Source organism: Scyliorhinus torazame, chromosome 18, assembly GCF_047496885.1.
Source record: "Scyliorhinus torazame isolate Kashiwa2021f chromosome 18, sScyTor2.1, whole genome shotgun sequence".
NCBI classification, from domain to species: domain Eukaryota; kingdom Metazoa; phylum Chordata; class Chondrichthyes; order Carcharhiniformes; family Scyliorhinidae; genus Scyliorhinus; species Scyliorhinus torazame.
The window spans coordinates 103867803-103891274 of NC_092724.1; the positions used below are offsets into that span (position 1 = coordinate 103867803).

The 23472-nt window shown below is 46.1% G+C and overlaps 1 protein-coding gene across 2 annotated transcripts in view; it reads right to left on the minus strand.

Moving 5' to 3' along the window:
- The window catches only part of tmem220 (transmembrane protein 220), a 32119-nt gene that overhangs the window by 3017 nt on the left and 5630 nt on the right, over window positions 1-23472 (minus strand). Inside the window, exons 2-5 of one of the 2 annotated variants that reach the window (XM_072483111.1) lie at window positions 14128-14157; window positions 13958-14018; window positions 5200-5323; window positions 2377-2436 (exon numbers count right to left, since the gene is read on the minus strand). In XM_072483111.1, coding sequence (XP_072339212.1) covers window positions 2377-2436; window positions 5200-5323; window positions 13958-14018; window positions 14128-14157 — 275 coding nt within the window. The remainder of the gene's footprint in view (window positions 1-2376; window positions 2437-5199; window positions 5324-13957; window positions 14019-14127; window positions 14158-23472) is intronic. The other variant, XM_072483112.1, reaches the window with a different exon arrangement.

A 23472-nucleotide genomic window follows, 5' to 3' on the forward strand; every position in this document is an offset into this window, starting at 1 on the left:
CTATGGTTTCTTCCTTCACCAACTGGCTATCAGGAATATAACAAACACTCCTCTCAACGGTCTCCACGTGTTCAAGTTAACAGAGAAGCACTTTGCTTTTTAAAGTATTTCCTTCTACATTACTGTTCTCCTTTAATATAACATACATGTAATCGTATAAGGCATCTTTGGAAGCCTTGGAAAAACCTTTCCAAAAACGGGGATCAACTTAATTGCCGAATATAAAAGGTGAAACACTGGCCTGGGTGTGGGTGGTCGCCATTTTGAAATGTCACCTGCTTCTGATGCAAAGCATGAGCGTGGTACCTTTGCGACACATTGGCAATGTGCATCAGAACAGTAACAAGCAGCACTGAAGTGGCAAGTCACAGTTTCAATTCATCCGCTTAGCTTGAATCCTAATACAAGTTTTGCAAGGCAAAGGTTATATCAGGGCCGTAACTTCCTTGGAGTGGCAATCAGCATCTGTTTGTCACTTCATGCCCACTTGCCTACACCAAATTTCTTCTGTGCCTATCTTGCCCAAACTTCTGACTCAGGCCTGGTTAGATCCAGGCAGCGAAGCTGTCTCTGAGGCTCAGCGTTGAAGTGCAGGAGAGGTGAACTGAAGGAGGACACATTCCCTTTTGAACAGCATTTAACTGCTGTAAACCAGCTAAATTTGAATTTAAATTAACAGGCCAGGGAGAAGGTAAGTGCCAAAAGGATTTGAGGAGGGAGGTGGGGTTCAGACCTCGGTGTGTGGGAGTAGAGAGTTCAGACACCGGGGTGGGAATGGGAATTATTCAGACCTCGATGGGGTGGGGGGGGAGCAGCGAGGGATTGAAGGTCAGGAATTCGAAGGGTCAGGTCAGGGGTTGGGTCTGGTCTGGTCGTGTCGGGGGTGGAGGGTCCAGCCAGATCAGGAGAGGGGTGGGAAATCGGGATCCGGTCAAAGTCTGGCCTGAGGGACAGGGGAGGGGATGTTGAGGAGTCCCGTGTGGGTGGGGGTATCATAAGGGGGGAGAAAAGAGTCCCACGGTGGGGATCGATCTGTGTCCTTACACTACTAACCCAGAAGTTTTCATTGCTTTAACATTTTGAAAATAGCTATTGCTGGAACCCAGTTGGAACCATCTGCAGTTTGCGATTTAAATCACATTTTCACATGGTTCCCACTGCAAGGAAATTTCCCAGGAAAAGTTTGCACTTCTGGGCAATCGCCCTGCAAATATTTATGTGTGAAGTTCCAAGAGGGATTTACAGCAAATCTTTGGAGTTCCTCCCACAACCCTATCCTTGGGAGCTTGGATGTTACGGCAAATTGTATCACTGGATGGGGATGAGTGCATCCAGGGAGAAGGATAGCTGGGGTGTTCTATCCAGGTTAACCTTTAGCTCATATCTTTAACTAAAGAGGGGAATTGAGGCAGAACATAGAAAGAATGGGGAAAAGGTTAAGGGTTCACATGCCTCATTGAAGTTTAAATATACAAAACTCTTCTGTTGCTACTGGATATTCTTAAATTTTTTGCAAAATGATAGCAAAAGTTAAACCTAACTCATATATTTCTTTATTTTCTTTATTCTCTCATGGGATGTGGGTATCACTGACAAGGCCAGCATTTGTTGCCCATCCCTAATTGCCCATGAAACCATGAATGGCTCTGAGAGGAGTTGAGAGCGAGTCTGGAGTCGCATGTAGGCCAGACCAGGTAAGGATGACAGATTTCCTTCCCTAAAGGCCATTAGTGAACCAGGTGGGTTTTTACATCAATCAGTGATTGTTCTTTACATTCTACATTTATTGCTGCCATGGCGAGATTAAGACCCTTGTCCCCAGAGCAATAGCCTGGGCCTCTGGGTTACTAGTCTAGAGACATTACCATGATGCCATCGCCTCCCTGTAAATGCTGCAGAGGTAGTAGCAATTTTAAAGGACTGCTGGTATTCTTTTGTTAGTTTGTGGTCTGAAGCACCTGTAGTGTTTAGCATCCACACTGTCCCTCTAAACCATTGGGACATTGTGTAACAAGTGGAGGTACCATATACAAACAACAATACCACCTCTCGTTTGTACATGACACGAGTCCGATTAATAAGGCTGAAAGGATTTGCTGAAGAGTGATACAAAATGAAGAGTCAAGGTAATATGTGAGAATCTAATCTGTTCGAAGAATGTAACTTTTCAGATAACTATATATTAGACCTCTGAAAGTCCTTGAGAAACTTGTGGGCTGCCACATTTGAAACAAAAAGCTTCTAGGTTTCGGAATTTTGGATAGAATATTGGAATGAATAAAGGACATGGAACCTAGATTATGAATTATTCATATTATTTCTTTGTTCAAATATCTACGGCTGTATTTTGTTTGAGGAATACTGAATGATACGCACTTTCCTGAATGTCGGCACAGAAGAATCCATGTAACAATAATAACTAACCCCAACAGCTCCCTGCAAAATAACACAGGATAACAGAGTAAGAATCAAAATGGAATCAAAACATAATAAACTGGATAAACTCAGCAGGCAAGGTAGCATCTGCGGAAGGGGAAACAGAATAGACTCTCCTTCATAAATCCATAGAAGAGTTATACGACTCAAAGGGTGAGATTCTCTGCCCCCCCCCCCCCCCCCCACCCCAATGTCTCTCTTCTGGTCCCGCCACTTTCAATGGGACATCCCATTGAATCCACCCTACATCGCCGGGCGGCGGTGCACCGTCGGCGGGACCGGAAGATCATGCCCAAGACGTTAACTCTGTTTCTCTCTCCGCAGATGATGCCTGACCTGCTGAGTTTATCCAGCATTTTCCGTTTCCCCCCCAGATTTCCAGCAATCACGGTGTTTTGCTTTTGTATCAGAATCAACATGATCCAATTTAGTAGTCACACAAAAAAAGTGATTTGAAGGTAGCAATTACTGAACAGACAAATCACATACACTAAACATTCCACATAAAAAGGAAATTACATCTATAAGAAATAGGAAAAGTGGTAAAAGTTCAATATTATAAAAACTACAGTGAATACAAACAATTAACTCTTTTACATAAGAACATAAGAACTAGGAGCAGGGGTAGGCCATCTGGCCCTTCGAGCCTGCTCCGCCATTCAATAAGATCATGGCTGATCTTTTTGTGGACTCAGCGCCACTTTCCAGCCCGATCACCATAAACCTTAATCCCTTTATTCTTCAAAAACCTATCTATCTTTATCTTGAAAACATTTAATGAAGGAGCCTCAACTGCTTCACTGGGCAGGGAATTCCATAGATTCACAACCCTTTGGGTGAAGAAATCCCTCCTAAGCTCAGTCCTAAATCTACTTTGCCTTATTTTGAGGCTATGCCCCCTAGTTCTGCGTTCACCCGCCAGCGGAAACAACCTTCTCGCATCTATCCTATCTATTCTCTTCATAATTTTATGTTTCTATAAAATTCCGCCCCACCCCCCCCCCCATCCTTCTAAATTCCAACGAGTACAGTCCTGGTCTACTCAAAATCTCCTTGTAATCCAACCCCCTCAACTCTGGTATTAATCCAGTGAATCTCCTCTGCACACCTTCCAGCGCTTGTACGTCCTTTCTCAGGCATGGAGACCAAAACTGAACACAATACTCCAGGTGTGGCCTCACTAACACCTTATACAGTTGCAGCATAATCCTCCTAGTCTTAAACTGGTTTAGCACACTGGGCTAAATCGCTGGTTTTTAAAGTAGACCAAGGCAGGCCAGCAGCACGGTTCAACTCCCGTACCAGCCTCCCCGAACAGGCGCCGGAATGTGGCGACTAGGGGCTTTTCACAGTAACTTCATTGAAGCCTACTTGTGACAATAAGCGATTTTCATTTTTCATCCCTCTAGTAATTACATACAAACATATAAACCTTACATACAAACATATAAACCATGCCATCATTCATGAAAAAAACTTGCATTTCTACAGCATCTTATCATGTCCTTGGTTCAATGTTAGCACTTTATTGCTTATTTAAGTGCAGCCACTTCAGCATACAGGTAAACCCAATCATGAATTTGCACACAACAAAGTCCAACCAACAGCTAAGGGATCTTTTATAACTGTCTGACCTGTCAGACAGGCCTCAGGACACCCAGTCACCTGAAAGATCTCTGATAATTTAGCCCCCATCCTGGGGTCAGCCTGAACCCACAATCTTCTGATTCTGAGGTGCAAGTAATACCAATTGAGTCAAACTGAAGGTCAACAGGAAAGTTACCCAGTCTGCCCTATAAATTGCCAAGTGGCTGGACTAAGATATGCCTGGCTAAAAGGCCTGGGAGCATCTAGCTCTGTTCCAGCTCTTGGACAAAGAATAGTGCATGATCTGGACAGATATAAAAGGCAAAAATAAAATGAAAGGGTAGCACAAGGTAACATGGTTGATGCAAGCAAATTAACCAAAAATGCTTGAATCTTGCTGAAAGGAGATGTGTTGCTGAAGCTTCTTGTCTTGCACTCGTGAGGACAAACACAAGAATGCACGGTAGCACAGTGGTTAGCACTGTTGCTTCACAGCAACAGGGTCTCAGATTTGATTCCCAGCTTGGGTCACTGTCTGTGCAGAGTCTGCACGTTCTCCCCTGTCTGGGTGGGTTTCCTTCGGGCGCTCTAGTTTCCTGCCAGAGTCCCGAAAGATGGGCTATTAGATAATTTGAACTTTTTGAATTCTTCCTCAGTGTACCCGAACAGGCGCTGGAATGTGGCGACTAGAGGCTTTTCACAGTAACTTCATTGCAGTGCGAATGTAAGCCTACTTGTCACAATACAAATTAAGAATGCCAAATTTCAAACAATTACAACAATTCATACAACAGCAGAAAAGGGGGCTGACTGGTTGGCAAGTCAACTCTGACTGGCCATGGCACTGCCATGGTGAACCAACGGGGAACTACTGGCTCCCTAAACTCCCGAATAAGTCACAAAAGGTGCAAAGCTTGAGCATATCTCCTTTTGTTTGCAGAGAATGGGTCCCTGCGAATGAATGTATGTCACTCCCATTACCGTTTCAGCTATGGTATAAATCGTGATTGTTTGAAATTTGCCATTCGTGTTGTTCTGATGAGTGCAAAATGAAAAGCTTCAGCAAACATTCTTTTCAGCAATATTCAAATATGTTTACTTTAAAATGAATGATTGACATGGGGTGAAGTGTTATAATTTAAGTCAGTGATTATAGTTAAAATGGAAGCTGCATACCGCCCCTCCTCCTCATGGAAAATGTTGTTCTTTGCACCGTGTTGAAGCCGCCAAGCCCATAGGATTGCTACCATTGAACACATGTACATGTGCAATTCCGAGAGACTTTTCCAGATGAAGTTGTCTACAAAGAATTAAGGCAAAGGCGATGATAAACTGGGGGGAGGGGAATACCAAGAATCAGACAGGAAACATCTTCCGGGCCTTCTCTATATGTCAGCTACTTTACAGGAATTCCTTAATATTACCGTGTTGCCATAGCATAGTCCAACCCTTTCACCAGTTAATAGAATGGAAGAAAGAACTTGTATTGATATAGCACCCCTTTCACAACCTCAAGACATCCAAAAGCATTTCACAGCCAATATGTGCTTTTCAAAAGTATTCACCGTTGCAATGAAAGGAAGTGCAGCTAACTATGTGCACACAATGATAGTCTCACAAGCAATAATGAGACAAATGATTGTGTCAAGTGATGTTGGTTAAGAGTTAAAAGCTATCCATGATACCAGGGGAGTACTCCTGCTCTCCTTCAAGACTGTGCCACCTGAGGAATCGTAGAATTATACAATATGAACATTGCAGAAGATCATTCGACCCGTTGAGTTTGCACTGATCTTCTGGAAGAGCACCCTACCCAGGTCCACTCCCCACCCTATCCCCATAATGCCACCTAATGCACATCATTGGACACTAAGGGGCAATTTAGCATGGCTAATCCATATAATCTGCAATTCTTTGGAGGAAGCCGGAACACCCAGAAAAAACCCACGCAGGCATGGGGAGAATGTGCAAATTCTACACTCTACACTACAAGGCTAGAATTGAAACCAGATCCCTGGTGCTGTGAGGCAGTAGTGCTAAACCATTATGCCGGTGTTTTTCAAACGTTTTTGCCCGGAACCCATTTTTAGCAACCGGACATCCTTTGGGACCCACACCGGGCGACCTTCGCAACCCACGCTGAGCGACCTTCGTGACTCACGCCAGGTGACCTTCACAACCCACCATTTTCTCTTAACTTTGATGTGACAGGTGAGCCTGCTTGGTCCTCAGTCCAATCAGGTTTACAGGAGAGGGTTATGTGCATATCGGATGATGTGTTCGGCTGGTTCCTTTGTGCAGTCTTCATCTTTCACGGAAACTCCAACCTCGCTCATGTCGGTCATTGTAAAGGGCAAAAGCAACAAAATGCTGGTTTTACTCAGCACTGGATACTCCTTGGAGATGCTATTCCAGAATGCCGACAGCCTCATTGACTTGTGGCGAGTTTTTAATGTGATATCACAGGTGAGGCACAGAAGTTTAGTTTCTTCATTTTGAGCCAGCTGCAAGTTAATAATTCACTCTTGGGTCTCAAACTCAAAAGGATTTTTCACCCACCGCTTCTCTCAAAATCTGAAACTCCACTGGAAAGTAACAATAAAAAACTGATCAGCGCACCCAGAGGCGACTGAATTAGGCATGCCAGTCTATTGACAATTCCATTACTAACACTTTTCTTTGATGTGTCGTAGCAGTGAGGGGAACATGTAGTAGTTTTGGCTTTCTCCTCGCACTTGCCAAACTTTCAATGACTTTTGGATAGCGTTGATTTCTTCAGTGCCAGAAGCAATCATCATCCTTCCCTTGCAATTTGAGGTTCAGTTAATTTAGAATTAAAAAGATGTCTGCAAGGTAAGACATAGTTAGCATCCAAGTTTCATCAGCAATTGAATCAACCAGGGGGGACAATTTTTCAAGGAGGAAAGCGTCGATTTGGTACCTCAGTTCGTAAAGTCCGACAAGCACCCAACCCCTTGACAGCCAGCGTACTTGTGTGTGGAACAGAAAATGTGCGTACTCGGTCCCCATATCGGAACACAATTCCTCAAAAAACTCGGTATTGAGTGCGCTGCATTTAATGAAATTCACAACTTAAAATTCCTTTCAACATCACTTCAAGATTGAATGGAACTCCTTTCGATGCCAATACATCACGGTAAATAAAACAATGATTCCAAACAATGTATTGAGCAGCTGCCTCCTTAATCCTTATTATAACTCCACTGTTTTTTCCAGTCATGTCTGCTCCATCGCTTGTGATTCCTCTGCAATTAACCCAGTTGAGCCCGCAGTTTCCAACCACGTAATTATTCAATGCTTCATAAATCTCTGCACAAGTCGTGTGGGTTGATAATGTCAGGCAGCACAGCAAACCCTCAATAAATTTACTGTGCCAAACATACCTAACGTAAACTAGCAAGGTTGCACAATCTAAAATGTATGTGCTTCCAGCCAGTTGTATTAAGAACTATTGTGCTAACTTTAAACGAGAAATAAGCTGGGCTTCTAAATTCTCAGCAATGTCAAAATTTGGCGAGCCACTGTGTTATCACTAACCGGGATGCATTTCACTTTTTCAGCTAACTTCTCGTCTAGGACTGTATAAACTCTGACTAGTGCTGTAGAGAGAATACATGTGGGACACTTTCTCTTTAGCTACACGGTAAGCTACCATGTAAGAGGCTGATTGTACTTTGTCATTCAATGTAACATTTCTGCTGAGGACGTCAGCTGACTATTTAAGTTCTCGCTGCATCCTTCGAAAAAAACGGTAGTCCTCAAACTCGCCATACTTAGTCTTCAAATGCCTTTGAAGTTTTAAGGATTTTAAATATTCATTTGCTAGTACTTCCCTGCATATAACACACATGGGCTTCGCACCCTGATTTGCGAAGGCACAATTAATAAAGCTATCCCGTAAGTAAAAATCATCTTTATACATACTTGTTTGTTTAGATTTCAGCTTTTTAAAAAACAATTATTCCAAATTATTTTCCAATTAATTATTTTTTAAGGGGCAATTTAGCGTGGCCAATCCTCCTACTCTGTATATCTTTGGGTCCAGGGGTGAGACCCAGGTAGACACTGGGAGAATGTGCAAACTCCACTCGGACAGTGACCTGGGGCTGGGATCGAATCTGGGTCCTTGGCGCCGTGAGGCAGTAGTGCTAATCACTATGCCATCGTGCCGCCCTAATTTTAACTTCTTCTTAATAGGTTCCTCACCAGAGGCTCTGGAGCTCACATCAGCAGTGTTTTGTCCTGCTGTGGACTCTTCTGAGCAGCTCTCTCCAGCAGATTTAGTTGTGAGATCCTGGCCTGTTTGTGTCTCTGGTCCTCTCTTCCTTATTGCAAAATGATCCATTTTCAATTCTTCAATGCTGGCAACTACAAAATGGAGAAATGTCTGTTCAGTGATTTCACGGCCATAACACGTGATGTCAGTGTATGGGCCGCATGACCTGCTCTCTACTGCCGCTTCTAGTCGAAGGACTCTATCATTTGCTTAAAAAACTGGCCTGGGACAGTACGCTGACGTCAGGAGGTGGCGGTTCACCCTGCTGGGTGGGCCTGTGCAATGCTAGATCTGGCTCAGAGGGCAGGCATGTACAGGATGGCCAGCAATCTCAAAAGTCGATCATAGCCGGCATTTTTAAAAGCCGGTCGCGACCATTGGCCATTCCTCCCATGATCTGGAACACCGTGACTGATCATGCCACGACCTTCCCAACACCCTCCCGTGGGTCGTGATCCTGAGTTTGAAAATCTCTGCACTATTCCATCATGCTGTCCCTAGGTAGCCGAGGCTAACTTAGGTAGCTGAGGACTTGGCCTTCACATCTGAAAGATGGCCGCTCCGTCAGTCTCGATTATGTGTTCAGGCATCTGGAATGGGGTTTGACTCCAACGCAAGAGTGCTGACACTAATAACCATGTTTGTCTTTCCTCCACCAAGCTCATCAATTGCAGCAGCGCCTCTTGTGGGTTCAAGAAGTGGTTCAATGTCAATGAACACTGAGTCGATTTGAGACTGGACACATAGTTAGAAACCAAATAACCATCAAGTGTTAGCCGGGTTTCAGTGGCTGAATCAGATCTTCTAGTGACACACAAGTATTAGTCAAACCCTTTTTCAAAGGTTAACTGGCGCTCATCCAGATCAAGTGGAGAGGATTCTATCACTCTCCTGACATGTGCTGTTTAGATGGTGGACAGACAATGGGGCTCATGTCCTGACCCGCTTTGCAGCCACAGTCTTTACCTGGCTGGTCCAATTAGTTTTTGGTTAATGATGACCTTCCCGCAGGATGACAGGAGTGGGATGCAGCGATGGTAATGTCATTGAGTACCAAGGGCAGATGGTTAATCCTCTTTTGTTGGGGGTGGTCTTTGCCTGGTACTTGTGTGGTGCAAATATTACTTTCAACTTTAGCCCAAGCCTGAATGCTTTCCAGGTCTTGGAGTCTGTGGGCATGAACTGCTTCAGTATCTGAGGAGTCACAAATTGTGCAATCATTGTGTAGTCATCAATGAACATTCCACTTCTGACTTTGATGGAGGGATGGACATCGATGAGGCAGCTGAATATGATTGGGCCGAGGACACAGAGGACTTGCTGCAGTGATGTTCCAGGACTGAGATGATTGGCCTTGATGCTATGTTGTCAAAAGCTCAGTGGCAGTCTCTCTCACCTTGGACTGGATGCTCCGATTATCAGGCTATGCCCTAAGGCCGGCGTGTGAACGGTGGCGTTTTATGTCCGAAAAGCCGGCGCAAAACGACCACCGATCCTCCGTTTGGTGGGGGGCTAACAGACAAGTAGCGAAGAGCAGCCGGCTCTAGCTGCTGATACACCCGGAGAATTGCCGGGTCCGTGACCGCACATGCGCATGGCAGCGGCCTGCAGTGGCCGCGCCTTGCAACATGGCGCCAGCTGCGCGCGGACCCGGCCTGCCAAATAGTGCCCCCCGCCTTTAGCCAGGTGCGCGACCCCTAGACTGCCCCCCAACAATGCCAATGTCCCCCCCTGCCCGCGGATCGGCTCTCCCCCGACTGTGGCGGTGCTGGACTGAGTCTGCAGCCGCCACGCCGAGTTCCCGACAAAAAATAGCACACGCGACCGACGATGTCGGGAACTTGGCTGGTCCGGGGGCAGAGCATCGGGGGGTGGGGTGGAGAGGGCCTCAGGTAACGTCCCAAGGCCATCCATATGGCGTGCGGCATACCCCTAGAGTACACCGCTTTGGAGGGGATGGAGCATCGCAAAAGCAGTGCCGCCCCTGATTTCGGCACCAACGTTGATTCAACGTTGATTGCCAAACGCGATTTCGGCGTCGGCGACCAGAGAATCCTGCCAATATCTCTGGAATTTAGCTCTTCAGTCCATTTTTGGATCAAGACTGCATTGAGATCTCGAGCTGAGTGAACCTAGTAACACTTATACTTCATACTAACTACTGGTGAGCAGATTATTGGCAAGTCTGCTTGATAGAACTGCCAATAACCCCTTCCATCATTTTACTGATGGTTGAGAGGTAATTTGCCTGGTTGGGGATTTGCCTTGCTATTTGTCAACAGGACCTACCTGGGCAATTTTCCACATTGCCGGGCAGATATCAGTGTTGCAGCTGTATTATACTAAGGCGGGTGCGAAGTCTCCGGCCCATTAGGAGTTCTGCGGGAGCTACCCCAGTCACTGCATGGGGGGTGGTCCTGTACGTAAACAAAAAGCTAGTCCTGAAGTAGACGTTTTAGAACTATAACCGTATTGTCACGGCCCATCAACTTTGCACCCAGTATGCTTAGCTGTTTCTTGTAATCGTGTGGAGTGAATCAAATTGGCTGAAGACTGGCTGCTACTGTAGTGGAGACCTCACGTGAGGCCAAGATGAAGCATTCAGTCGGCACATGGCTGAAAGTATTGCAAAGGTTTAAGCCTTGAACATTACACTCACATGTCTGTTGCAAATGAGGGTGGGGATGGACTCTCGTTCTCTTGTTAGGTGTTGAATTGTTCATAACCATCCACTGCTGGATATGGCAGGACTGCAGAGCGTTTATCCGATCTGTTGGCTGTGGCTTGGCATGCATTAAGTTTAGGTGTCAGCCATGGCTCCATTGGTAGTACTCTCACTTCACCTCACAGTCACAAGGCAGTGGGTTCAAGTCCCACTCCAGAGCTTGGACAAAAAAATCAAACCTGATAGTCCATTGCAGTTCTGAGGGAGTGCTGCACTGCCAGAGGCACCTTGTCTGCCTTCTCAGGTGGATGTAAAAGATCCCATGGCACTATTTCGAAGACGTTACCCCCAGTGTGCTGGCCAATATTTATCCCTTATTCAAGGTTACAAAAACAGACTATCTGGTCATTAACACAATGCTGTTTGCGTGGGTTTGTTGTCTCTAAATTAACTGCTGCATTTTCAACATTAAAACAATAACTACACATCAAAACAACGTCATTGGCTGCAAAGCACTTCGAGTTTTCTGGTGGTCATGAAAGGTGTTATATAAATGCAAGTCATTCTTTTTGTTTACATGTAGTCCTGTGCTGTAGCTTCACCAGGTTGACACCTCATTTTATGTATGCCTTGTTCTGCTCCAGGCATGCTCTTCTGTATTCTTCATTGAACCTGTGTTGGTCCTCTGGTTTGGGATGGTTGTGATACGACAGCAATGTCGTGGCCTCTTAACTATCCTCTGAAATGGCCCAGCATGCCACTCAGTTGTATCGATCTATGGCAAAAAACAGAAAGAATAAAACCAGATGGACCATCTGGTATCAGATGGCAGCAGATACATCAAAGGCACACAAGTCCCAAAGTCCTCCTCACTAACATGGGAAAATCTGTGACAAAATTGAGAGCTGTCCCACAGACCAGTCAAGCAACAGCCTGACATAGTTATGTTTACAGAATCATAACTTTCAGCTAACATCCCAGACACTTCCATCACTGTCCATCAACATAGTTGGCAGACTATGGTTGAATACAATTCTGAGGTTTGAACTGTTAGATCTGTTCTGAGATGCTCCTATTTAGCCATGATGGAGGTGCTGGTGTTGGACTGGGGTGAGCACAGTAAGAAGTCTTACAACACCAGGTTAAAGTCCAACAGGTTTGTTTCAAATCACTAGCTTTCGGAGCATTGCTCCTTCCTCAGGTGAATGAAGAGGTAGGTTAGAGAAACATATATATAGACAAAGTCAAAGATGCAACACAATGCTTTGAATGCAAGCATTTGCAGGTAATTAAGTCTTTACAGATCCAGAGAGAGCGGTAATCCCAGGTTAAAGAGGTGTGAATTGTCTCAAGCCCAGGCCAGATGGTGGGGGGATGAATGTAATGCGACATGAATCCAAGGTCCCGGTTGAGTCCGTACTCATGTGTGCGGAACTTGGCTACAAGTTTCTGTTCGGCGATTCTGCGTTGTCGCGCGACCTGAAGGCCGCCTTGGAGAACGCTTACCCGGAGATCAGAGGCTGAATGCCCTTGACTGCTGAAGTGTTCCCCGACTGGAAGGGAACATTCCTGCCTGGCGATTGTCGCGTGATGTCCGTTCATCTGTTGTCGCAGCGTCTGCATGGTCTCGCCAATGTACCAGGCTTTGGGACACCCTTTCCTGCAGCGTATGAGGTAGACAACGTTGGCTGAGTCGCACAAGTATGTACCGCATACCTGGTGGGTGGTGTTTTCGTGTAATGGTGGTACCCATGTCGGTGATCTGGCACGTCTTGCAGAGATTGCCATGGCAGGGTTGTGTGGTGTCGTGATCGCTGTTCTGAAGGCTGGGTAGTTTGCTGTAAACAATGGTTTGTTTGAGGTTGCGCGGTTGTTTGAAGTTCTGAGCTGCATAAAAATATTCTACAACAATGTGCTAGAATACAATCTAGCCTTTAACCTATTAAAATGGATGGCACACTTGCACAGTGGTTAGTGTAATGATATGTATATATGTAGACAAGTAAAGGGATAATTATTACATCTCAGTGTAACACAACCACGAGAAGGCACACTAGTTCCCACTATAAATATAAGAACTTGAGGGATTTTGGGTGTTATTCGTCTAGACAGTAGAGTGTAAGAGGGAGAGATAGATCACAGCAGTTAATAATAGATAGAAGCAGCATGTATAGTTTAACTCAGTTATTAATTAAATATAGATTACTTGATTACTAGTTATAGTTCTGTGGAGTATGCGATCTCAATATTAATCAATCGTTATTCAATAAATCAGTTTTGCTTTAAGTTAGAGATTGGTGGTTTATTTATAATTACACCATCAGACCATTCTGGATTACGAAGCAGAGTAACGATATATTACCAAAGAGTAATATAACAGTTAGCACTGCTGCCTCACGGCATCGAGGACCCAGGTTTGATCCCAGCCCCGGGTCACTGTCCGTGTGGAGTTTGCACATTCTCCCCATGTCTGCGTGGGTTTCATCCCGCAACCCAAAAAGATGCACAGGTAGGTGGATTGGCCATGCTAAATTGCCCCTGAATTGGAACAAAATAAATAATTAGGTACTCTAATTTTATTTTTAAAATAAATAAATAAATAAAAATAAACCTATTAAAATGACCTTGGCTGCTGTATGGAAATCAACCAAAATTTGACATTCAACCACACAGTGAGATCATAAGCTTGGTCAGAGAGGTGGGTTTTAAGAAGCAACTTCAAAGGAGATAGTTAGAGATTCAGGGAGAGATTTCCAGCTAGTGTGGTCAGGGCAACTGAGGGCATGGTCACTGATGATGGAAAATCAGGGATATGCAAAAGAGCAGCATGGGGGAGCACGGGGATCTCGGAAACATCCGGATCTGAAGGAGGTTGCAGAATTAGGGAGGTGGCAAGAGATTTGGAAACGGGGATGAGAATCATTCTTTGCATCCACCAGTGGACATTGGCCTAGTAACAATGTGCTTAGTACCTGTGATTGGTGGATTCAGCCCAACGAGGAAGGATAATGTCGCGGGGATTACATAGGCAACCTGTTGGTTCAAAGAGATGGTGAGAAATTCCTTTATTCAACAACAACATATAACCAAAATGTTACTGAGCAATTCTTTAGAAATCCACTTTGTAATTAAATAAACTTACAATCCATATCCCTGCATCTGGATCATTAATCTGTGACAACGGGGGGGGGAAAAAAAATTAAATTTTTTGAGATGGAAATTCACAACTGTTGTTCAGCTTTATAATTTTAATTACAGTATTAGGCGACCAGTTGCATCTGTGCACAAATATGGGGTAATGGCAAAACCCATTACACAAATGTTAGAACCAGAGGACACAATCTCAGACTAAAGGGACAATCCTTTAAAACAGAGATGAGGGGGAATTTCTTCAGCCAGAGGGTGGTGAATCTGTGGAACTCTTTGCCGCCGAAGGCTGTGGAGGCCAAATCACTGAGTGTCTTTAAGACAGAGATAGATAGGTTTTTGATCAATAAGGGGATCAGGGGCTATGGGGAGAAGGCAGGAGAACGAGGATGAGAAAAATATCAGCCATGATTGAATGGCGGAGCAGGCTCGATGGGCTGAGTGGTCTATAATTCTGCTCCTATGTCTTATGGTCTACAGTGAGTGGAAGTGCTTCAACATGATGAGGAGTGGCGGTGTCTTTTACTTACATATCAGTGCTTTGAATAATTGTACAAACTTAACAGAATCTAAATCTGCTCCCACAATTCTAAGTGTACACTTCCTAGATTAGCATGAAATTACACATTTTATATAAGTCTAATAAGTGTGCAGTTAGCAGAGATTTGGGAGCAGATTTAACTATCCTCTGAAATGGCCCAGCAAGCCACTCAGTTGTATCGATCTATGGCAAAAAACAGAAAGAATAAAACCAGATGGATCATCTGGTATCAGATGGCAGCAGGTACAACAAAGGCACACATGGTTCTGTTAAATTTGTGATTACTTAAAACACTGGTGCATAACTTAGTGACACAGAGGCCTGAGACAATATACAACAGGGAACAGTAGAGTGCGCTGTTTACCTTATAATGAGGCAGCGTTCAGCCCATGCAAAATACATGTGTTGAGGGTATTGGCGGCTAGGCAGTTCAAATACCTGAAATACTCCATAAAATTGTAATTACACCAGCTTAATTTTGACATCTGGAGTTTCCGTGACTTCTCTCTATCAGTTCTCCCACAGTATGAAATCGATAAAGTAAGTAAAGTTGCCATAGTCCCAGGCGTTGCTTTCCCCTTTGAGGGAGAGAGCTGACTGGTGGTGATTCAACCTGAGGTTCACCACGCTGAGGGGCAAGGTTGAGAAGGAAAGGCCTTCAGTTATGAATAACCTCAGCCGGTACAGGAATTGAACCCCCCACACTGTTGGCCTCACTCTTCATCACGAACCAGCTGTCCAGCCAGCTGAGCTAAACCAGCCCTACATTCCACCCAGCTAATAGTGTAATAGTTGAATATTTTTTCATTCTGCTGGTTAAAATACATATGTTTACGTTTTTTAGTTCAGAATAAAGTACTAACATTCAAATTAAAAATCAAATTAATAATGCAAAGCCAAACCTTTAACCTCGGCATTGGGGAAACTTCCAGAAACTATAATTCGGGGCAGAATTAATCGTCAAATGGGCAAATGCAGGTTAATTAAGGAAAGGCTGTTAGGATTTGTTAAGGGAAAAATCAGGTTTAATGGAATGAAATGAAAATCACTTATTGTCACAAGTAGGCTTCAATGAAGTTACTGTGAAAAGCCCCTAGTCGCCACATTCCAGCACCTGTTCGGGGAGGCTGTTACGGGAATTGAACCGTGCTGCTGGCCTGCCTTGGTTTGCTTTCAAAGCCAGCGATTTAGCCCTGTGCTAAACAGCCCCTATTGCTAAACAGCCCCTGCTGGAGTTTTTTTGAAGATGTAACAGAGGGTTGGTGAGGGCAATGCTGTTGATGTGGCAAACACAGACTTCCTAAAGGCAGATTTGATTGAGTGCCGCACAACAGACTTGTGGGCAAAGTTAGAGCTCATGGAATAAGAGACTGTAGCAACATGGATACAAAATTGGATGAGTGACAGGAAACAGAGTGTAATGGTTATTGGATGTTTTTTGAGCTGAAGGAATGTTTGTATTGGTATTCCCCAAGCGTCGGTATGGGGACCCTTGTTTTTTCTGAGACATACTAATGATTTTGACCTTGGTGTACAGAGGACCATTTCAAAGTCTGCAGATGATACAAAACTTGGAAGTATTGAATCTGCGGGGAGGACAGTGATGAACTTCAAAAGGACATAGACAAGTTGGTGGGATGGGTGGATAGGTGGCAGATGAAGTTCAATGCGGAGAAATGCGACGTGATATATTTTGGTCAGAAGAACATTGAGGGACAAAATAAAATGAAGGCTACAACTCTAAAAGGGGTACAGGAACAGAGGGACCTGGGTACAGAATTTATCATATCCAACTAAGTCAGCAGGTGAATGACATCACCTGAAAGATCACACAGTCAACAAACAGTGCAACATTCCTCCAGTACTGAGCTGGAGTGTCAGTCAAGATTTTGGGCTTCAACATGCTGGAATGGGGCTTGAACCCACATCCTTTTGCCTCATAAATGAAAGTGCAACCAACTGAGCCACAGCTGTCAAAGACAGATAGACTTGCATTTATATGACACTTTTCCCAATTAGAGGGCACCTCAAAGCACTTTTTCAAATGTTGGAAACATGGCAGCCAATCACCAAGGGACCTGTGTGAATATGTGCATAAGTCATTGAAGGTGGAGAGAGCAGTTAATAAAGCATATGGTATCCTGGGCTTTATTAATAGGGGCATAGAGTACAAGAGCAAGGAGGTTATGCTAAGCCTATATAAGACATTAGTAAGGCCTCCCGTGGAGTACAGTGTATAGGTCTGGGTGCCGCATTTTAGGAATGATGGGAAGGCATTGGAGAGTGCAGAAAAGATTCACGACAATGGATCCTGGGATGACTTCAGTTACAAAGGTAGGTTGGAGAAGTTGGGAGTCTTTATCTTGGAGAAAAGGCGGCTGAGAGGAGATTTGATAGAAGTATTCAAAATCATGAGGGGCCTGGACTGAGTAGATACGGAGAAACTGTTCCCACTGGCACAAAGATCGAGAACCAGAGGACACAGATTCAAGGTAATTAGTAAAAGGAGTAAAAACGATGTGAGTAAAAAAGTTTTTTGCACAGTAAGTTGTTAAGAGTCTGGAATGCTCTGCCTGATAGTGTGGTGGAGACAGATTCAATTAAGGCATTCAAGAGGGAATTAGATAATTATTTGAAAAGAAACATGGTTACATGGAGGAGGCAGAGGAATGGCAGTATGTGAAATACTAACTCAGACAGGCACAGCAGACATGGTGGGCCAAATGGCCTCCTTTTGTGCTGTAACAGTTCTGTGACCGCTACTCATGGGTCACATTAACATGGTTCTTGTGTCCGCAGTTAACTCCACTGGCATCATTTTACGGGCAATAAACATGAGAAATGTTTACTCCCACAGAAAGAAAATTGGAAATTATTATGGCTGAAAGGTTATCATTTTTGCTAAATTAAACTGTTGCTGACTCACTTGAAACATTTACGACTAAGTGTCATATCCATAATTATTTTGAGCCTTTCTTGGCCTTTTCCTTACTGCTACAATCTTCATATCACAAAAAATAGCCAGTTGTTTAACCTTAAAAAGACTCACTGATATCAGGAATGGAGCAGCATAATGGAAATACGTGGAGCTGGATTCTCCCTAGCAAGACACCAAAATCGTGTTCGGCGAAAGGACGGAGAATGAATTTTCACTTTGAAATCTGGGCCGGCGCCTGTTGACGCCGGTCCGGCATGCTCCGCCCCCTCCAAACTAGCGTTATCGTGACGCATGCCGTTTGAACGCCGTTAGCGCGTCATCGACCGGCTCACCTGTGATGCTCCACCCCCGATGGGCCGAGTTCCCGACGGCGCGGGAAACGTGTGGTATCAGCCGTGCGGGAACCCAGCGTGACAGCTGCAGACGGTGTCCAGTGGGGGGGCTTCTGCAAGGGCTGGGGATTGGTGGGAGGTGGCCAGGGGGTGGGCTACGGTGTGGTTGGCGGGTTGGGGACACACACGACCGGCGTCATGTTGTACGCGACCGGTCCAGGTCGTCAGCCGTGCTCATGCGCGGCCCGGGACCCGGCCATTCTCAGGCTGTTTTTGGCGCGATCTGCAGCTGTTTCACCCGCACCACCGCTAGCCCCCCACCAGTACCGGAATCGGTGAGTGGTGCACGGCAACTTGCTGGTCGTGAAACACCATGGGTTCCACTCAGGTGCCGGCACTTAGCTGCTGGAACGGAGAATGCAGCCCGTGATCTTTGATTGATGAGTTTTCGCAGTGGCTTCTTTTTTTCTGTTTAAACAGTGTCTTTATTTCAAAATTCCCATCCATGTTTTCAAATTCCTCCATGGCCTTGCCCCTCCACATTTATGAGTCCCTCCAGCCCCACAACCACAGCACAGGGGTTAGCATACCTGCCTCACAGCTCTAGGGATCTGGGTTCAATTCCGGCCTCGGATGATTGTCTGTGTGGAGTTTGCACGTTCTCCCTGTGTCTGCGGTTTCCTCCCACAGTCCAAAGATGTTCCGGTTAGGTGAATTGGCTATGATCAATTACCCCTTAAGTATCCAAAAAGTCAGAGGTTAGGTTAGGTGAGGTTAATGGGTTAAGCCTGATCCATGGTACGGTACACTTTCAGAGGGTCAGTGCAGACTCAATGGGCTGAATGGCCTCCTACTGCACTGTACTGTACTGATACATGCACTCATCTAATTCTGCCTCCGTTCAGCACTCCTGCCATTTCTCCATTGCTGACAAAGGTTTCAGCAGCTTAGGCCTGAAGTTCTAGAATTCCCCAAAACCTCTTTGATTCACTATTTTTCCTTCTTCCTTTAGTTCGCTCCTTATCCCTTTGACCAAACTTCGGGGCCATTTGCCTTCATATTGCCTTTTGTGGCTCGGGTGACTGACTGACTGTTTTGTTGTAAACCGCACGCTGGGACATTTTACTGTGTTAAAGGTGCAAGTAGCGGTTGTTGCTGTTTTTTCCCCACTTTGCCATAAAATCAACCCTGACAGCCAGTTTCACGCTGAGATCATATTAACTGGGCTGGCAGTCGAGGCACAGCCCAGTGATAGGGTGAGCTTTTGTCTCTGAATCCCTGTAAACAGCAAGTCTATTCTAACTATTAGGGCAGCACGATAGCACAACTGCTTCACAGCTCCAGGGTCCCAGGTTCGATTCCGGCTTGGGTCACTGTCTGTGCGGAGTCTGCACATCCTCCCAGTGTGTGCGTGGGTTTCCTCCGGGTGCTCCGGTTTCCTCCCACAGTCCAAAGATGTGCAGGTTAGGTGGATTGGCCATGATAAATTGCCCATAGTGTCCAAAATTGCCCTTAGTGTTGGGTGGGGTTACTGGGTGGAGGTGTTCGGTGCAGACTCGATGGGCCGAATGGCCTCCTTCTGCACTGTAAATTCTATGATTTCAACTAAATCAGAACAAGCCAGAAACAAAGAGACCTCGACCAAAGGAGGTAAAATGGATCATACTCAATCTTAATGCAGTGAAGAGGGGCATTGGCAGAAGGAAATGTGAATTGAAAAGAAAATAAGAACGTGTATTAAATGTTATGACTGTAAGGATAAATCTTAACTTTGTGCTCTATAAATTAAGCTTTTTATTTACAAGTATTTTTATTCCAAATTTTTAACATTTTTACAACTTACAACAAACACAAAACCCACCCAAAACATTAAGCCCCCCCCCCCCCCCACCCCGCCCCCAGCCAACGGTAACTAATTCTCCAAAATGTAAAATGAACAAACCCCAACAGACACTCACCTCATTTGGAGCAAATTTCACTTTCTCCAAGGCCACAAACTCCAGCAGATCTCCCCCGCTAAGCCGAGGTACAGGATGGAGCAGCTGAACTTCACCCCAACAAGACCCACCTGCGAGCAATCAGCGAGCCGAAGGCTAAGACATCCGGCCCTGCACCCGCCTGCAGCTCCGGCCGGACCGACACCCTGAATATGGCTTCTACGGGACCGGGCTCCACATCAACATGCAGAATCCTCGAAATCATGCAGAAAACCGTCCTTCAGAACCTTCTCAACTTTGGGCAGGACCAAAACATATGTACATGGTTCACAGGGCCCTCTCACATTGCTCACAGACATCCTCCACCCTCTCGAACAGCCGGCTCATCCTAGCCTTTGTCAGGTGTGCCCTGTATACCACCTTCAGCTTTATCAGCCCCAGCCACGCAAGTCGAGGCATTTCATCCTCATCAGCACTTACACCCGATCTCCTCCAGTGCTGCCCTCAGCTCTTCCTTCCATTTAGCCTTAACCCCCTCATTGGACTCCTTATCCTCCTGTACAATCCTCCCGTAAATCGCTGAGATGACGCCCACCTCTCCAACCCACCCGCTGACAGTACCGGCTCCAGCAACGAGGAGGCGGGCGCTATCGGGAAGACCTTCCTCGCAAAGTCCCGCACCTGCATGTACCGGAAACACTCAGTTTGCGCCACCCCAAACTGCTCATTCAGCTCCTCCAAGCTCGCAAACCACCCTCCCAAAAAGAGATCTTCATCTCCCTAATCCCTTTCTCTTCCTATCCCTGGAACATCATATCCATCCTCCCCGGTTCAAACCGTGATTTCCCCCAATTGGCATACCTGTCCCCTGACCCCGCTCCCAATCTAAAATGCTGTTGAAACTGCCTCCAAATCTTTAGCGTAGCTGCCACTATTGAGCTCAGTGAATACTTCTCTGAGGCTATTGGGAATGGAGCTATTGCCCGCACCCGCAGCACCGATCCCCCCTGCATGAACCCGCCTCCAACTTCACTCACAAAGCCCCCACCTGCCTATCCATCCCTGAACCTTCTCTGCATTCATGACCCAATAATAATACATCAAATTTTGATGGCCTAACTCCCCTGCCTGCCGTCCACTCTGCAGTATCACATTCCTAATCCTGGCCACCTTCCCCGCCCAGACAAATGAAGAGGTCAGCCTATCCAACCCCTTGAAAAATACCTCAGGCAGAAAGACCGGCAGGCACTGAAACAAAAACAAGAAACATGGCAAAATATTCATCTTTACTGCCTGTACCGGGCCTACCAATGACAGAGGGTGATTATCCCACCTCAGCAAATCAGCCTTCACCCTCCCCACCAAGCTAGTGAAATTGAACTTTCGGAGACCTGCCCAATCCTGGGCCACCTGCACCCCCAGATACCTAAAGTGAGAGGCTGCCAGACGAATGGCAGACCCCCACCCCAGGAGAGTAGACCATAAAGTACTCACTTTTCCCCAAATTCAATTTATACCCTGAAAACATCTCAAATCTCTGAAGCAAACCCATTATGTCCCTCACCGAAGAGCCTGGCTCTGAAATATATAATAAAAATCATCTGCAGATATGACACCCTCTGCTCCACCAACCCCCACCCCACCCCATTATCCCCATCCACAGCCCCAAACTTCTCAGTGCAATGGCCAAGGGCTCGAGAGCCAATGCAAACAAAATGGGGGGGGGGGGGGACATACAGCACCATTGCCTCTTACCTCGGTGCAGTACAAAATACTCTGAATTCATATCATCCGTGCGTATGCTCGCCACCAGCTCCTTATACAGCAACTGCACCCATGCCACAAAGTTCGGCCCAATCCCAAACTTCTCCAACACGGCCATCAAATAACTCCACTCCACCCGATCAAATGTCTTCTCCGCATCTAACGCCACCACCGCCTCAGTCTGCCTTCCCTCTGCTGGAGAAAGCACCACATTCAACAGCCTTCTCACATTCGATGACAACAGTCTGCCCTTGACAAACTCCATCTGGTCCTCCCAAATCACCCTCGGAAGGCACACCTCCAATATTAACGTCAGCACCTTTGCCAATATCTTGGTATCCACATTCAGCTGTGATATGGGCCTGTACGACCCACACTCCATCGGATCCTTATCCTTCTTAAGCAGCATCGAGATCGAGGCCTGCCCCATCGATTTTGGCAAGACCCCACTGACCATCGCGTCCTCGAACATTTACGCCAACAGCAGCGCCAGTTTATCCTTAAATCTTTTATAAAAACCATCCAAACCTGCCGCTTTCCCTGCCTGCATTTTCCCGATCGCTGCCTTCACTTCCTCTACCACCATAAGCTCCGCCAGCCTTGCCCTCACGCCCTGATCCAACTTCGGGAACTCTAACCACCACCACCCCAGGAACATCCTCATCTTCCGCTCATCCCCTGGGGGCTCCAACTTGTACAAGCCCCTATAAACTTCTCAAACACCTTATCAATCTTTCCGGAGCCACCACCAACTTCCCTGTCTTAACCCGAACCATCTCCCTCAATGCAGCTTCCCTATGAAGCCTATCCGGCCAGACCAGCCCCATCCTTTTGTTACCGTCGACCCCCTCCGCCTCCCAGAATCCCCTCCGCCCTCCCAGAATCCCCCCCATCCATTCCTCTTGCAAACACCTCACCCAGTATTCTTCCCCTCCCCCTCCATTCACGCTTCCCAGGTCCATCGAAATATGTTCGACCAGACTCCAACGACTGCAGCCCCACCCCCCACCACACTCCCATTCACTAGCCAATCTTCGTTTGCTGAAGTGGTGACCCCTGCCAGAGCCTCCCCACCCCTCCTCAGTAACCCAGTCCCTCTTGCACTAAACGCCACCTTCCCGAACCATGAAACAAAGAATCCCACCCATAAGGAACAACAAGAACACCTGCAAATAAATCCCCTCCTCACTGAGACCAAAACAAAACCCCAATCCAAGGGGGAAAAAAATTAATACAAAAATAACACTCCTTGTCCCCACCAACAAAGTCCAACTCCCAGCTCTCATCTTAGTTCCAGTCCTACTGCCTTAACAAGCGCCTCAGCCACCTCCACCATCTCAAAATAAAAGTCCTTTGAGTTGTGAGTCACTCACAGCTTCGCTGGGTAGACCACTCCGAACCTCACTCTTCTGCCGTACAATACTGCCTTCACCCGTCCAAAGGGACTCCACCGTCAGATCTTGTATATGCATATACCAATGCCGTAGCATTTCACATCTCGTCTCTGCTTCGCCCAGCTCAAAATCTTCAGCTTCACGTGGCAGCTGTAGAAGCAGACTATGACTGCCCTTAGTGGCTCATTCGTTTTAGGCTTCGGCCTGAGCGACCGATGCACCCTGTCCAACTCATAGAGGGAGGGCTCTTCTTCCTCCCCCATCAACTCGGCAAAATTCTTTGCAAAATACTTGGTCAGCCTCGGGCCCGCCACCCACGTGGGCATGCCCATGATCATCAGATTTTTCGTCCTCGACCAGTACTCCCTGTCCTCCACCTTGGCTCAGAGCCCTATGTTGACCTCCGCCACTCTCTGCAGCTCCTCACCCATCGA